Raw genomic sequence first — 16734 nt, forward strand, 5'->3', positions numbered from 1 at the left:
CCAACACTGTCAACTCGACGCAGGGCAAGTCAGAGTCAACCGGCCAATGTATACCCATTTTTGCTCCCTTAACTAATATCGAAACATCCGATTAAAAAAAACTACTTTTTATTTCTGCTCGTCAAGTACATTTCAGAGCCTGTACTTTTTTTACTTTTACTTGAGTAATTATTTGAGTGAGTACTTTTACTTTGACCAAAGTTGTTTTTTTGCACAAGTAATTCTACTTTTACTCAAGTAGAGAATGTCAGTACTTTTTCCATCTATGGAGGAGAGAAAGGTGGATGAAAAGAAGAGAGAAAATAAGGAAAAAAGGGAGGTATGAAGTAATTAAAGGAGAAAAAGGAGGATGGAATGGTGGTGGGAAGGAAAGAAAAAAAATTATTAAAGGAAGGAAGGAAAGAAGGAAGGAAGAAATGAAGGAAGAAATGAAGGAAGGAAGGAAGGAAGGAAAGAAGGAAGGTTGGTTAATGAGGCAACAACCCATTTCTCAAGTACTAATTTCTCCATTTCATAAATCCCACTAAATGCAAGAATGAGCCAGGTTATGTGTAATTTGCTTTATTTGGCAACCAGTCGCCAGCCAAACAGAGCGTGATACATTGATGCATTCCAGTGCCGCCAAGCCATTGTGAATTCCCATTTTTTTGTACAAACATATTCAAAAGCCTAAATCAGCGGCAATTATTAGCATCTGATCATTTCAGGCTAATCATATTTGTCATCTGATCCATGCAAATATTGCTACAGACAGACAAACACGCGCGCGCACGCACAAACACACACACACGCACACACACACACACACACACACACACAATCGCTCTCTCTCTTTGGCTTTGACGCTGACGTCTTGTGAATGTTAATAGTACGTCTCCTGCTCCACCCAGCCTGCAAGACAAAAAAACAAAGAGGCGCTTGCAGTGGCGTCAAAACAAAAGCAAAAAAAATAAAAAGCCTTCATATCCTCTTTGGTATTCACTGGCGGCGCTTTTTGTTTCTGCAAATGAATCGGCTCGTAACTCTCCAGACACGCCGATCAGCCGACCGTGTCACGCGCATTAACAGAGAAGATTAACTGTCAGCATCAATTGTTATTGTGACCCGTGCCGTCATCGGCCTCGCAAATTTTGATCCATTGTCGACCGTCTTCGTAAGTCTTCATCGGGCGCCGCGTAATTTCCTCTCTCGTTATTTTGCTCTTCGCGCTGTTGACAAGCGTAATCTGTTTCCTGCGGCGGGGCCGGATTAGTACGTAAACACCACCGGCAGGCAAGCGTCGGTCAAGTCATTGCAGGATTTTTTTTTTCTACCGCAATAACAATCAGATCGCATCAAAGCCGCCGGCGGAGATCAGCGCTTGGCTTGGTTCGCCTCGTGGAGCTGAGATAACCACAGTTTTATGCCTTACGCCAAGTCATCTAACTAAAAAGCCCCAAATGAGCCTAAAATGGCCACTTTGGACCAACATGGCAGACTTCCTGTGTCTTTTCATTTCTAGCATGGCATATTGAGACTTTTTTTGTGGGGTCTACTCATGATAGACATATTTAGGACCAAATTAATGTTCCGAAGGGAAATGGGCTTCATTCACTTAATTTTCAAAACATTCAGGGGTTGCTTAGATGCAGTTTATGGTCATTGCCATAATGCACTGCACACACAATTTAGTGACAGCATAATAGCATTCAGACAAACTTTCTATAGTTCGTATTGGAAGGACCACTGGAAATGTCCAAAATCCCCTGAAAGTGACTGCTTCAAATCAAAATAACACACGCCAGTGTCTTTAGCTTTAGCATAGCTTCTTGAGACATTTGTGTCTACCACATCTCAGGCTGCAAAATGCCACAAAAAGCATCACCCATCTCTTTTGCATGCATAGTTCAAAATCCTCGATCGAACCTTGGAAAATGACGCTAAAGGTCCACTTTAAACCAAAATGTCAGAAGTCTTTTTAAACGTGACTTTTTGAAACTTTTTTGGGGCTCTACTCAATGCAATGTATGCTTACCAAAATTCATTTAGCTCAAGTGAACTGGCTTCAGGGGCTGAATTACAAAATCAAAAAAAAAAAAAAATCAAATTCAAAGCCAATTATGGATGTACATTTTCACCAGGATGAACTCACTGGCAAAGTTTCCTGAGCGTCGATGGAGCTAGCTAACTCCAAGAGCCCCTCAATTGTAATTTTCCAACTCTGAAAAAAATATGAGTGTAAAGTTGTAACATTGTGATAAAAACTGTCGGAATTTTACATCATAAAGTGTCCTTCAAGACAGATAAAACAGCTTAGATCTATTTTGAATTGCGTGCAGTTAACTATGATGATTATTAGTGACACGGGACATAAGCTATTTTTGTATTTACCGTCTGAAAAGTACAGTACTTGTCGGCAACGGCATCAGTTGGCTTGCCCTTGCAGTCTTTTTATGTTTATAGAGATGCAAATTGTGTCATTTCCATTTTTTTCCCTTCATGGCAACTTGGATCGCCAGCATTATCACTTTGTATTGATATTGCCTCGAATATTGTCACTCGAGAGTTATTATGAAGTCCATATTTTATTCATGAGGAGACCCTCAGCCGTCCCTGCGCCAGGAACGAACGTGTCTAAGTGCTGAATAATCCTACCAGCATGTAACGCTGCGGCTGCCGCAGCATTAGGCCTCATTACTGTTTGCGTGTCACGCTTTTGATTCTAGACAAAACGGCGCTCGACATGTTGGCTTGGGAATTTCAACTTGATAAACAAACACAAACTAAGTCCATATTGGAGCCCTGTGGAGTTGGAGTTGTCGTATTTTGTGCCGACTGTCGAGTCATCAAACTTTGCCACCATGTTCGCCACCACGCAATGAGGCAAACTCAAGGTGTTCACAATTTAGCATTACACATCTTTCTGGTGTGAATAACACCAATGAGGTTGCACTAAAGTAAAAGTGTGTAAAGAACACCTGCAAATGACCAAAACTGACTCTGAAATAAGCACTTCCATCCAAAATGGCAGACTTGAGGGTTTCTCTTTGGCGAGTCATCAAATTTCGCTGTCATACTTCGCCCACATGTAACGATGAAAACAAATGCTGCATTTGAAGGAGGTTGGAAGTCGGATTCACACACTCCGATTGTCCCATTTCCGACCTCAAAGCGTTCGTGGTGAATGTGAACAACAAAGGTGGCTGATCCCGATAAATCCGATAAATGAAGTCGGGGTTCTTTTTTTTCAAACTTCGCAACTCGGATCCCCGAGGTTCAAAGGGGCACACTTCCAGGTATGAGGTCGGAAAAGTCAGACTTCCCTTCTCACTCGAAGGCAGCATAACATTTTTCACAATTTAGCATCACTCCATGTCTAATATAAAAAGTTCAAATTCAGTGGCAATCAGACAAAATCTTTACAAGGAGTTTATCTATGAATGTTCCCTGGAAATGGCCACGTCAAACCAAAATGGCAGACTTCCTGTGTTATTTGGGTTATGGTTTCTTGAGATGACTTTGTGATTGACATCACTATGAACTTTTACATTCTGCAAAAAAAAAAAAATTGTATCATAGTAGCAATTGGACAAAAATCTCTAGGAGAACTTGGGTTTTTAACCCCTGAAAAAGGGTGCCCTAAAAAAATTTTTTTTTGTAGGTCTACACATGCTGTCCTCTAAGACAAGTTCATCTTTGAAGGACCCCTAGAAATGGCCAAAATGAATCTGAATTTGCTGCTTCAAACCAAAATGGAAAACTTCCTGTGGCTTTTCAGGCATGCCTTTTTTTTCTTTTTTTTTTGGTGGGTCTACTCACGATAGACATTGCTAGAAAAAACAAACCACTTGAAATTACCCTAAAATGACCACTTGAAATCAAAATGAAGACTTTGTGTGAGTTTTCAGGCTTTGATTCCTGAGCCTGTGTGTCTACTCCGGATAGACATGCCTGCTAAATTTCATGGCGTTATGAGAATCTGACTCGGGGGCTGAATTAAAAAAAAAAGATCAACAAAAACGAAGCAATTTCAAGGGGGCTTCTGATTGCTTGCTAATATCTCTCGATACACCAGTATGTTTACTTTCCGAGATGATTCTGATCAAAAATACAAGGGTGACCCAGGACAAGAGACGTTGTGAAGTCGCTCTCGCAGGAAAATTGCCACTCGCGGCTCTCGACACGCGAGTCCAAAGCAATTTACTCTTCCGCTGGTTTATGAACAAGACAAAGAGGTCGGGAAAGCGTTTAATCTCGCTCGCGCTCGCTAATAACCACACTTACCTCCGGGGTTCCTCTGCAGAATTAATTTACGAACTTCGTCGTAGACGAAGATCAGAAGACTGTACGGGAAGGCGCAGAACCACCAGCCGATCCTGGGGAAGAGGATAACGAGGAAGACGGCTTCATTTAAAGTCAACTATGATGGGATAAAGTAGGTTAAAGGCAAAATCCTAGTTGGATGGACGTATATTCAAACGGGTAGCCTACCTAAGCGGGTACATGCGCAGGGCCACGTCCATTCCGGGACAGTAAGAAAGAAACGCGGCCAGGGCCGTCTCAATGAACAGGCCAAAGATCAAGATCCTGTTCCTGTGGATGGGAAAATCACAACACATCAATAAATCCATTTGAATTCAACAAGAGGGCAGCATAAGTTCTATGTAGCCTCACTAATCTAAATATGATATTCTGGTTAATATCGCGTTAGTGAAAAATGAGATAAGCAGCAAAATCCAGTCGTTTTTATCCATCTCACAGGCCGGCCATTTTGCCACCTGCTGCCGACTGAAGATGACCTCAATGTTGCCCAGATCTCAGGTAACAACCAATCACAGCGCAGCTTCAGAAAACAAGTGAGCTCTAATTGGTTGTTGCCTGAGCCCTGAGCAACTGTGATGTCATCTTCAGTCGATAGCAAGTGGCAAAATGACCGCCCCATGAGTTTAGACTAGTCAGTTCACGTATGACATATTATTGTCAAGAAATGTTTAATGTTGACTTCCCCTTTAAGCCATGTACACTGCGCAACATCCCAACTGGTTTGGTGAAACTTCCAGTTCTCCTAAAATGGCTACCTCAAACCAAAATGGCCGACTGCCTGGTCAATTCCAAGCAATTTTTATTTATTTTTTAAATGTCTTTTTTTCATTTATATTTTAATTTTATTGTCCCCCCCCCCTACTTTTTCATTCAAGCTCTTTTCATCGCCATGTTCACTCAATTCTGTATCAATTGGTGAAACTGATGTCTGAGGCAAAAACTTTTTTTTCTAGCTTTCCAGTGGGGTGCAACGGAGTACAAAATGGCGGCTACAAACCCAAATGGCGACATTCCTGTTCAATTCCAGGCAGTTTTTTTGAGTGCCCAGTTAAGACGCGCCCACCAAATTTCACGTCAATTGAGGCCACTGCTGTTGGTGGCCAATTTTTGTCAAAATAAATTAACTCATTCACTGCCAATAACGGCCATAGACGTCAAAGATCGATTTTAACTGGGCTGGCAGTGAATGAGTTAACTTAAACCTTAGTATGACCTTTGAACTCACTTCATGCCCTGCTGGAAGAGTGAGTTCCTCCTGGTCTTGCAGATGATGAGATCGGCCCACTGCACCACCACGATACTAGTGAAGAAGGCCGTGTGGCACGTGAACTCCACGATCTTTCTCTGCTCGTACGTCTGCAGAAGGGCCCACACACCACCGTGACTGCTGCTGCATATATTGTGTGCGTGCGTGTGTGTGTGTGAGGAGCCCTCACCCACTGTTGCCCGTATGAGTCCTCCACGTCGTTGACCATGCGATCGTCCCAGTTGATGCGAATGCCAAGCAGAGTCATCGGCAGGAAGCCGTTCTCAGCCAAGATAACAAAGTAGGTGAAAAAGCCACCCAGAGCCTGGATCATACCTGTTGACACACACACAAACACACATAGTTGTAGTTGTTTGTGTGGTAAATGGCACAAAAATCTGACTTTTTGTCTATTGTATCTACTGTTCTTTTCTCTCTCTCTATCTCTCTCTCTATATATATCTTTATCTCTCTCTCTATATATATATATATATATATATATTTTTTTTTTTAATCGTAATTAATCGCATGACTGCAATAGTTAACTCGCCATTAATAATTGTTTTTTATATCTGTTCTAAATGTACAATTTATTGTATAATGTGTAGTAAAATATTTTTGCAAATGTTCCTACTTTTGTTAACATAAAAGTGGAAAAAATGATAATAAACTAATAGAAATATGGCTGCATCTTTTAGGCATTGATACAGCAATTTCATAAAAATCCATGAAATTAAGTTAAAATTAAAAAAAGATGTACGTACTGTACTGCAAAAAATGTGTGCTATTGATTTGTGTTGATGTAATTTTTCTGCCACTCGATGGCATAACTGCATTTGTAAGACGTTGGTGACAGCGACCTAATCTTTAACATGAAGTAACTTGTGAAATTCTGCACATTTTTAAAATTGTAAAATACAACTTGACCCGTCTCTTATAGCTTATGAAATGTATTACTGCTAAATTTTGGCGTGTCTATTGTGTTGCAACTGGAATTCCCCCAGTATGGGCCTACCAAGTTGGGTGGCGGTCTTTAATCGCGAGTTAAATTTTTTTGCTGCTATATAAAAAATTTGTGTTTATATATAGATTGGCTCCATTCATTGGGTGCACCTGAAAAATCCAACGATATATATATATGTCACCAACGTCAAATGCATATATATATATATATATATATATATATATATATATATATATATATACATACATACATATCGTTGGATTTTTCAGGTGCACCCAATGAATGGAGCCAATCCTCTGCTCGTCAGCCTAATCAAAGTGCACAATGATGCATTTTCATGTCATCATTTGGCAAACGCTCTTAACCAAAGTGATTTGAGGGGGAAACCGCTGGAGTGGGCACCAGAATCAGCCAGTGAGTGAGTGAGCGCTAAATAGAAATTCTTCTCATTAAAAAAAAAATAAAAAAATCCGGAGGCGTCGCGCTGATGAAAAGCAAGGGAATAATTGAAATGAGCAGAATGTAATCAACTGATTCCACTTAACCCATTTAGAATCTTCACAAAGTGTCAAAAATGGAACTTCATTGGTCAGAAGTGAGAATTCCTGAGCCATGTATAGAACACTGCTGACTATTTTTGTCACCTTTTGTTCATGGTATCCATCTTGATGATTGAATTCACAAATTGCTTTTATATATTGTATTTCTTGACGTTACCAATTATAGCTGTTCACGTGCAACGCGGCTGACGATCCTTGCCACCTTTTTGCTCATATTCACACATCTTCACATATACAATATTCTTAGTTTATTCTTCCTGCTTTCATTCACAACTGTGTAGTATTCCCTGAGCCACGTAGAGTCATCACATACAAGCTGCTGACTACTCTTTTTTTTCCCCTCAAGGGTTTTTTTTTTTTATTCTCTGCCATTGGGCATCCATCACCGACTATTGTAATAAATTATCACAGGTGATCTTAGGACGGCCGGAGGCAGCAACAAAAAGCCAATAACCACTTTTAATTTCAAGCTGGGCTAACGTGACGGACATGTTGTTTAAGAGCCTCCCGGAGAGTCCACTCCAGGCGGCTCCGTTATTAATCTTCAGTGTTTTTACGCCGACAGACTTTAACGGCGCTCGGAGAGGTGGCGGGATATTGTTGGGCGAGATCGCTCGCCTGGCGTCACTCGACGTTGGCGGCAAGCCGTACGCCATCCAGTGGCGCCCTGTCATCTTTTGACCCATTTAAAAAAAGCCTGTGAAATGTTGCCAGCCTTTGATTTTGCTGCTCATCCCGCGCCATCGACTGTATATCAAGCCAGGGGAGAGATAAAAAGGCAGCCATGGAGAGGAAAGGGAGGCTGTAGCCGGCCGGGGTTCGCATGACCAAGATTAAGTGGGATACGGTCACATTGGCCACGCTCAATTTGCTGTAAATGTCAACAGAGAAGATCAATTTCCCTCGTGTTTGATTGTTAAGAATTTTATTGATGGTGTGGCAATGATCCATCTTCACGTTGACGTAGGGTGACTGAGTTTTCCGCATATCAAGGGGCTTCACTTTTTACACATTTTATGTTACAGCCACACTCCAAAGTAGGACTGAATCATTTTTGAAAAATCATGTAATAGAGATTTTGTTCCCCCTCTAAATAATGTGATTGCAATTTAATTGAATATGGAATTATTTTTTGTCAAGGTCCTCTTCCCATGTATTTTTTTAAGCAATAATTTAATCGGTATTACAATAAACTCAAGGACATTTTATTCAACATTTTCCAACAAGACTTTTTGTCAACAAAAGTGGATCTTAGACTGCTGCGTTAACTTCTTACAGCTAGCTGTTAGCTTAACAACTGGTTAGCTACCACATGTTCAGTGAAATCTTATGAACAAAAAACTTTAATGTGGATATTTGTGACTTGTGTTGTGAATTTGAGTTTAGGACAGTTTCACACTGCACTTAGTTACTTACTACGCGCAGTTGAGAAGCCCATTCATTGCGTGCCAACGAATTGAAAAATGTTCAATTTCTAAAACGTACGAAATGATTGCGGCTATGTTTTGCTGGTCATTGATTGACAGCCGGCACTATACGCACCTATCTGGCCATAGGCCATGCTGATGAGTCGCTCGTTGACCAGCTTGTCCGTTTTGGGGTTTCTGGGCTGCCGTTTCATGATGTCGCTCTCCGCCGTCTCGTAGGCCAATGAGATGGCAGGAACCTGGAGCAAGAAAACGGGGAAAAGGTTTAGCACTCTAAAACTCAGATGGGCGTTATCATTACTATCATTATTACAATATTATCATTATTTAGTAGTAGCGGTTGTAGTAGTAGTAACACTACTAAGGTATTTTATTTCAATTACAATACAATACAATCTATTTTTCATTAATATTATTAAATAATTGGTTTATCAGTTTATTGTAAGTAATACAACAAAACGTTTTTAAATGACATTAATGTGTTACTGTGCGGTAATCTATTATATTTAATAGAATTTTTTTAAAGTTAATTAATTCATTGTAAATATGAAAATAAAACACATTAGTAGCCATGTCCAGCACATTTGACATTTTTGTATATATTTTTTAAATTTAATAATTGGTTAATTTATTATAAAAGCATAAAATGTACATACACATTATATTTTTAAAATAAATTTAATAACTAATTAATTAATTGACCTAAAATAATGAAATTACATTACAATTTCACATAACTTATGCATTTAATTTTTAACTGTATCAAATGTAACAATATACAGTAAAAAAATGCTTACCTATTCAGCATTTTCACATTTATTATAATAAATACTTGGATAGATAATAAAATGCAAAATATCAACAAAATAATTTCATATGTGCATTTGATATTTTTCAATGTTAATTACAATTGAATTCATTTAAAAAAAAATCCATAGGGACATAAAACTTTTTCTTTTTTTTTATTAACTCTAATATTTATTTACAGTTGAGGATAAAATTATTAGTCCCCCTATGAAGTTTTTTTTTTTTTACAGACCAAGGAATTTTCAGCATAGCATATCTGGACATACTAGTTTTGTTTAGAAGGCACAAATTATTTATATTTGTACACCAAATCTGAATTAATCAAGAAAAAACATAAACGACCTGTGACATTATTATTAGCCTCCTTTAAGAAATGATCATTTATTCAGTCATTGCACGAACCGCTTTTGTGCAGTGATGTGATTTAACTTCACGGGTGATGTACTTAAAGGTGATCAGGTGAATCAGGAGATTTTAAAAGAAGTTTAAATTTAAAAATGTTTTAAAAGCCTCAGTATGGGTCCTTGAGCTGTCCGTTATAGTTTAGTAAATACTAAATAAATCCGTTTGGACTTGAGAAAAAGGTATTATTTGATGCACACAAAGCAGGAGAATGATAAACAAAGCCATCAAAGCATTTTCAAGTGTCAAGAACTGGAGTGAGAAGTGTAATCCAGTGATTCAATGACAGACAAACAGTCCAGAATTAGCCTGGCAGATGTAGAAAGCCAAAGATTTCAAAGAAAACTACTGAGAGATGTGTCTAAAGACACTGGTCAATGACTTGTCCACATCAGGAATCGCAGTCTTGAAGAAGAAAATCACCAGAGGAATGGACTGCGAGGTTGCACTTTTCAAGAAGAGACACCTTCAAAACAGATTTAAGTATGCTCAGGACAATCTGGAGAAAGATGAGAGGCATATCACCCAAAGAATACCTTCCCCACATTGAAACACGGTGGTGGGAGTATTATGCTGTGGGGATGCTTCAATGCATCTGGAACTGCAAATGTTGACAAGGTGGAAGGAATCCTAAACATGGAAAAATATGTGGAGATTTTGAAAGAAAACCTTAAGCAGTCAGCAGTAAAACTGGGTCTGGGTGGTGGTTTCATCTTCCAACATGACAACGATCCAAAACATACGACTCTCTTGGTGAAGAACTATCTGAACTATCTCCAGAAGACCAAAGTGAATGTAATTGAGTGGCCTGCACAAAGCCCTGACTTAAATGCCATTAAAAATACCTAAAGAAGAATGCCCATGCCAGAAGACCCATCAAATCTGGAGGAGTTTGAGAGATTTGCCAAAGAAGAATGGGCTGGGATTCCACTAAAGAAGTAGGAGAGACTTGTTGAAAACTGTAACAAACGACGGCAGGCTGTTATCCAGCAAAAAGGATGTTTAATGGACTATTAGGATGCAGAAGGCTAATAATTTTGACCCTGGTAGTTTTCGTTTTTTGTGGAATATTTTCATTTCTGTGTCCAAACTAAAATAATGTAAGCATCCAAAATGAAATGTCTACAAAAGCTGTGTTAAAAAGATGTTGCTCTATTTAAAAGTACCTGGGAATATCATTAAAAACAATGACATTTTTGTAGGGGGGCTAATATGTTATATGTTGTATCTGTTAAAAAAATAATAATAATCTTATGCCGTCCTTGAACACACAAGTTTACCAACTCCTCCTAGTCAAGCATCTTGTATATTCAAAATAATTTTCCTATTTTCTCGAAACATCCTATTATGGCCTGCTCTTCATTTCATTTGTACACCAGAAGAGCGAGAAAGGCGCGCGTAATAAAAGATATTGAGCTGATATCAGCGCACAATATGTTCGACGGCGAGCAGGAAATCTTCGCGCGTTAAGGTGGATTTAAAGTAGACACGCAAGGGCGGGCGACAAATCCTTTGATGATGACTGGCGCCACCCCGACCTTGATGCTGTAACATGCTCACTTTTGACAGATTTTTTTTTCCCTCACTTGAGTGTGGCACGCTTCATTCCACAATAAAAAAAAAAAGTGATAAGATTAAAAGATTTTTGTGAGTGAGGCTACAATGCAAAATTGGTTGTATCAGAGGAATAAGGTAACATGACAAATATCTCAAGACAATGGTTCTCATTGTTTTTTTTACGGAAAGTATGGGTACAACCTCAAAAAATATTCAGCTCTCCAAGTACCATCATAACAGTCAACATTAAAATACAATCAAAAATAATAATAACTTTTTCGTTTTCAGAATACTATACTTAAATACAACTTAACTAAAAAATAAAAAATTAGCTGAACATGAAAAAAAAGTACAGTGTTGGATTTTTAAAAACTGTTTAAATAACTATGATTGCAGCGAGATTAGAGATAATTTTGGGGAATTGTTTTTTAATTTTTTATTAAATGACTTAAATTTAAAATAATTGTGTTCAAATTAGCCATTGCCATTGACAAGTGGACTTGGACACTTGGGGTGGGTTGGGGAGCGTCTGATGCTGGTCCACGGTAAATTTCAAACTTGGAAACAACTTTACTGATGCACATCCACCAGTAGATGGCATCGATGCCCCGTTTTAGATATGAGATCAGCACAGTTTGCTGATCTCAGGCTGCATTTCGTGCAACCTACTTTTTTTGCACTGCTGATTGTAAAAGAAAAACAGCAGAATCAAACATTTTTTTCTGGTCAAAGGGGAGTGTCTTTCATTTAGTAGATTTGGTATATAAATAATCATTGAACACAACATATGTGTCTTGAAAATGTCAAAATGTGCTACAAGAGCTAACATTGAATTAATTCATGCCACCCCCCGCCCCCCCAAAGAAACAATATTAAGGCATGATGATTTCGTAGCAGATTTTGCGTAAGTTTTTTCCTTTTTTCTAAAGTTAGAGTGTGGGCCACTATACACACTTAAACGTGCATCTTGCTTTCCAGCGGAATCTAAAAATAACATCCGAGGGTGTCGCTTGTCACCGGCAAAGCTAGATCGAGTCGTCGCAGTCCCGCAGAGTTGAACGGAAAGATGTTGACAAACTGCTAACAAACCGGCATAGCTGCCAGGTTGTTCTTTTTTCATCTGACATGTTCTTTCGCATGCGGAGGAGGAACAGCCGCCGAAGTCGGAATATTTTCGAGGGGAGGAAATGTCAACGTTTTAACTGCCATCATGCGAGACAAACATTACATCTTTGCTTTTTCTTTGGCTTTTTTACACTTTCAACCAACATATTGGAGTTGTTAATTGTCAACGTTTCAACCACCACTGCATTAGACAAACACTAGAAATAGTTGATGTTATGTTATGTTTCTTCTCAGGGCTGATTACTGAATACTGATTATTAGTAGTCATTAGTGGTGCAACGGTTCGTCATTGATCCGTGGTCGATTCGGATCAGCCCCCACGGTTCTGATCGCGCACAATCCGCGCATTGGTTGGTGGAAAAACTGCAAAATAAAGTTTGCTCAATAATACATTGACGGCAATGCAAATAGCCTTAGTAGACTTTTACTTTGAAGTTGGCCCACGTCGTGGTGTGATGGCTAGCTTAATTTACCTTTTAGACGTTTAGGATTTCTTTGTCGTAGTTTTGGTTGACATTAAAGTTGCAACCACAATCAACATAACACTATCCGAACTCATATTCAATTGCTAATTTAGGACAATAAGAAACTGCTAATTAATTACGTAGTCATTGTATGATACGGCAGAAGTCTCCGACGTAAGTGGCTACTGATTAGAAGCTAGCTGTTAGCATTAGCAAATCAATAATACAGCTGTCAAATGATAAAAAAATTTAAATCCGATTTATCGCATCTTGTAATTTTGAGTAATCACGATTTATCACTTAATTAAAAAGGCTTTTTTAATCAACATTTCTTGCCCACCAAATTTAAAGAGCACCTGTTATGTGTGAATTTTTTTTCGACTTTTAATGTTATGACGTCTTCAAAATTTCTTATCCACTGCACACGCTCATCCTCCTCTTTTTCTAATCAGTTAATTACTTGGATAATTTAAAATGACCACTATAGTTTAACATGAAAAAATATTCTGAATGTCATACACAAACATTACTTTACTTTCATGCATGTAGTTATGTTAATTGCTCAAACACAACCTGTGCTACCTTTAATGTAACCATCCGCTGTCTAAGCTAAAGGATAATCTGTGGTCAAAATTAATAGTGCGATTAATCTGCGTTAATACATTATTAATGCTAAGAATATTTTTGGGTGATTAATAACTCTAATCTAAAAGTGCAGCGAGCTCCCAGGCTCAGCAGCATATTTTATTGAAGATGTTTATTTGTCTGTCACCTGCACAGTTAAAAATAATGGTAGCAATGAAAATTGAAATTCCTACTTGGCAAGTCTCCCTATTAGACCCAGTTTGAAAATGATCGCTATCGACCATCGGATTTACAAATAAAAAATACCATTTAAAAAAAAGTCCTAAACTGAGATACATCAAAATGCCGAATATAATTAGCTGGCCAATAAACTGCCTATCCTTAACAAACACCAAAGGAACTACTCGGTCTGTTTTGCTTTATTTATTTATTTATTTCAACGGCATATTACGTGACAATTTCTAATCAATTTATTGGAATCGCCGTGGATCACCCCCAACTCTGGAACTCTCTCTCTCTCTCTACTAAAAATCTGTGATGTTGCTTCCCTGAACATTAAAAAAAAAAAAACACACAAAAAAAACTCCTCCAGCACCATCTGTTCACCAAAAATACTTTTCGCAACATGAATACAGACACACACTCACATTTACAGATTTTAATTAACCCCATGAGCTATTGTTAAGCATCCTAAGGTCCCCATATAAATCGAAGCTACGACTGATTGAATTTGTACTTATTATGTTTTGATGACGTTATTGTTCATTAAAAAATCTAATAAAATTACGCTGACTGGCTGAGATTTCGCTCTCTCATCTGGGTTCTCCTTCCTCAAAGTGAAGGGGTGGCGATCCAACATTTCCTTGTCCGTGAAGACGCGACTCGCCAAATATAACTCGTCCGCCTCACTTCTTGTAATTCACGGTAGATCTTTAGCGCCTGCAACACTTCAAAGCCGACGTCCAGCTGTTTCACACTGCCAGCGCTTCTCACCGACATGCTGACGTCTTACTTTGAAGGTGAGCTGTTTATTTACTTTTTTTTTTCCCTTTGCTTTCTTTTTAATGCAAAACACAATTTTGTTGCGTTTCAAACTTCACTCCTGTTACGACAGGACTTTGATCTGGAGACAGCCGAACAAATATTGATCAACAAGAACAAAATGTCCTGCTGCGAGAAACCAACAAGGTCACCTTTGACAAGCTACAATTGATCACATGACAACTGAGTTGATTCCATATTGTAATATTAGCTCCTGGAATTTCAAAGTAATGACATGATACAACAATGACACCTGTGATTTATAATGTTACTTTAACAACAGCGTAATGAAACGCATAGTGTTTAGGTTTACTCATTAACTCATTCACTCCCAGCCGTTTTCACTGAAGCGACCCCCTTCACTCTGTTTTAGTGGATTTTGACAGATTTTGCAAGGCCCACAGAATATTGTGTTCTATTGCTATAAGAACATGGTACCAACCAAAAGAAAGATTAGAATCTCTTCTTTCATCAGTAAAAAAAAAAGTATATTTCTATCTGTTTCCATTTTGAAGCAATAAGCATTAGAATATACATACGTTTCATCATTATTCACAAATCTGTTTAGAACTGTGGGTAAATGAGATAGTTTTCAACATAGTCTTGGTTGATCTCTTATACTTTGCTGCCACCTGCTGGCCGTTTTTGTAATAACTACCATTGCTTCAAGCATTCTCTTCAGTTCAGAGGCTGAATCAAAGCCTTCTGTATGCTCTAGCAAAAAAAAAAAAAAAAAAACATTAAACGTATAAATACGTCTTTGGGAGCATGGTAATATTTAAAATAGAACGTATTTATATGTTTTCTGGGAGCAAATGAGACAAGGCCACAACTACATGATAATTATGTTAATTATGTTAATAAGCCAATGTTTGTAGTTTTCTGCGAGCTTTAATCTGTGTTAGATATTGAATTTTTTTTTGGAGTCAGCGATTGGTTGGCAACCAAATGGATGGATTTTTGTAGCTTCAAAGATGAAAATAAATAAGTTGCAAAAAAAATAAACTAGTGCCTGAATAGAAAGGGGTTTGTCAAAGTGCAAGCCCTGAAATGTGTTGGAAATGGCTGCGTCAAACCAAAATGGACGATTTCTTGTTCAATTTCGGCCATGGGTTTTTGAGAATTTTGCATACGTCCTGTCATGATAGACATGGCCGTCCAATTTTGTTTTGATCAGTGAAATTCGTGTTAAGGGGCTTTTCCTTTCTAATATTCCAATGCAAAAGGGGGGGGGGGCATTTTGCCACTTGCTGTCGACTGAAGATGACATCACAGTTGCTCGGGCAACGACCAATCACAGCTCACCTGTGGCAAATTGGCCACTTTCTGATATTGATCAAAACTGCTGGATTTTGCTGCTTATCTCATATTTCACTAACGCAATATTAACCAGAATACCATATTTAGACTAGTAGGGCTACATAGAACATATTATTGTCAAAAACATTTGGGGGGGTTGACTTCCTCTGCCCTCTTGTTGAATTCGAATGAATTTATTGATGCGTTGTGATTTTCCCATCCACAGGAACAGGATCTTGATCTTTGGCCTGTTTATACTGTATTTAGACTAGTGGGGCCGCATAGAACACATTATTGTCAAACAATATTTGGGGTTGACGTCCACGTTTTTTTTTTCATGCATCCTGTTATATGGACATGTCTACCCAATGTCATCCTCCAAAACGAAACTGGCATTGCAGGCTGAATTTAAAAATGTTTTTATTCATCCCTTCTTCCCTGTCCGATTCTGCAGATGATCAGGAAACTGAAACCAAATTACATTAGATGCCAAAGGCAAAAAAGCTTGGCAACTATGCATCGCCCAAATATCTAGTTAGTATACAGTAGTGTTTCACATTTAGCCCCTGTACTGGTTTTCTGTCACTTAAAAAAGGTGCAAATTGAGAAATCAAAGACAATTGAAATCAATTCAGTTGATAGATGTTGCACTTCCTCAAGCAGAAACATGTAATAAAAGACTTGTCAACATCAAACTCTAAACGCCACAGTCGAATCAACGAGCCAACCCTAGCGCCTTTTAAGTAGTAAATCTCGCGTAGTGGAGGTACGAGGGATCCAGTGGGGCTGCATTGAAGCAACGCCAACTGTTGTCTCATTGGACTGATTGGAATATGAGTGCCCTGAAGGTAAAAGAAAAAAGAAAAGAAAAAAACGCTGTCTGTCAGCGGGACAGATTAGTGGCCAGCTTTGCACCGACCTCCATTAGCAACAATGGGAACAAAGCGAGAGCTTG

General features: G+C 38.6%; 1 protein-coding gene across 2 annotated transcripts in view; it reads right to left on the reverse strand.

Annotated features, from left to right (window-relative positions):
- Positions 1–545: 545 nt before the first annotated feature.
- The window catches only part of atp1a2a (ATPase Na+/K+ transporting subunit alpha 2a), a 68158-nt gene continuing 51969 nt past the window's right edge, over positions 546–16734 (reverse strand). For both annotated transcript variants that reach the window (XM_086077308.1, XM_086077309.1), the window contains 6 exons: positions 8615–8738; positions 5739–5884; positions 5528–5658; positions 4471–4572; positions 4264–4355; positions 546–891 (listed from right to left, as the gene is read on the reverse strand). In XM_086077308.1, the coding sequence (XP_085933434.1) occupies positions 863–891; positions 4264–4355; positions 4471–4572; positions 5528–5658; positions 5739–5884; positions 8615–8738 (624 nt within the window). In that variant the 3' untranslated portion in view covers positions 546–862. The remainder of the gene's footprint in view (positions 892–4263; positions 4356–4470; positions 4573–5527; positions 5659–5738; positions 5885–8614; positions 8739–16734) is intronic.

The sequence above is a fragment of the Leptonotus elevatus genome, chromosome 1, assembly GCF_054856555.1.
Source record: "Leptonotus elevatus isolate MCC_2025b chromosome 1, RoL_Lele_1.0, whole genome shotgun sequence".
Taxonomy (NCBI): domain Eukaryota; kingdom Metazoa; phylum Chordata; class Actinopteri; order Syngnathiformes; family Syngnathidae; genus Leptonotus; species Leptonotus elevatus.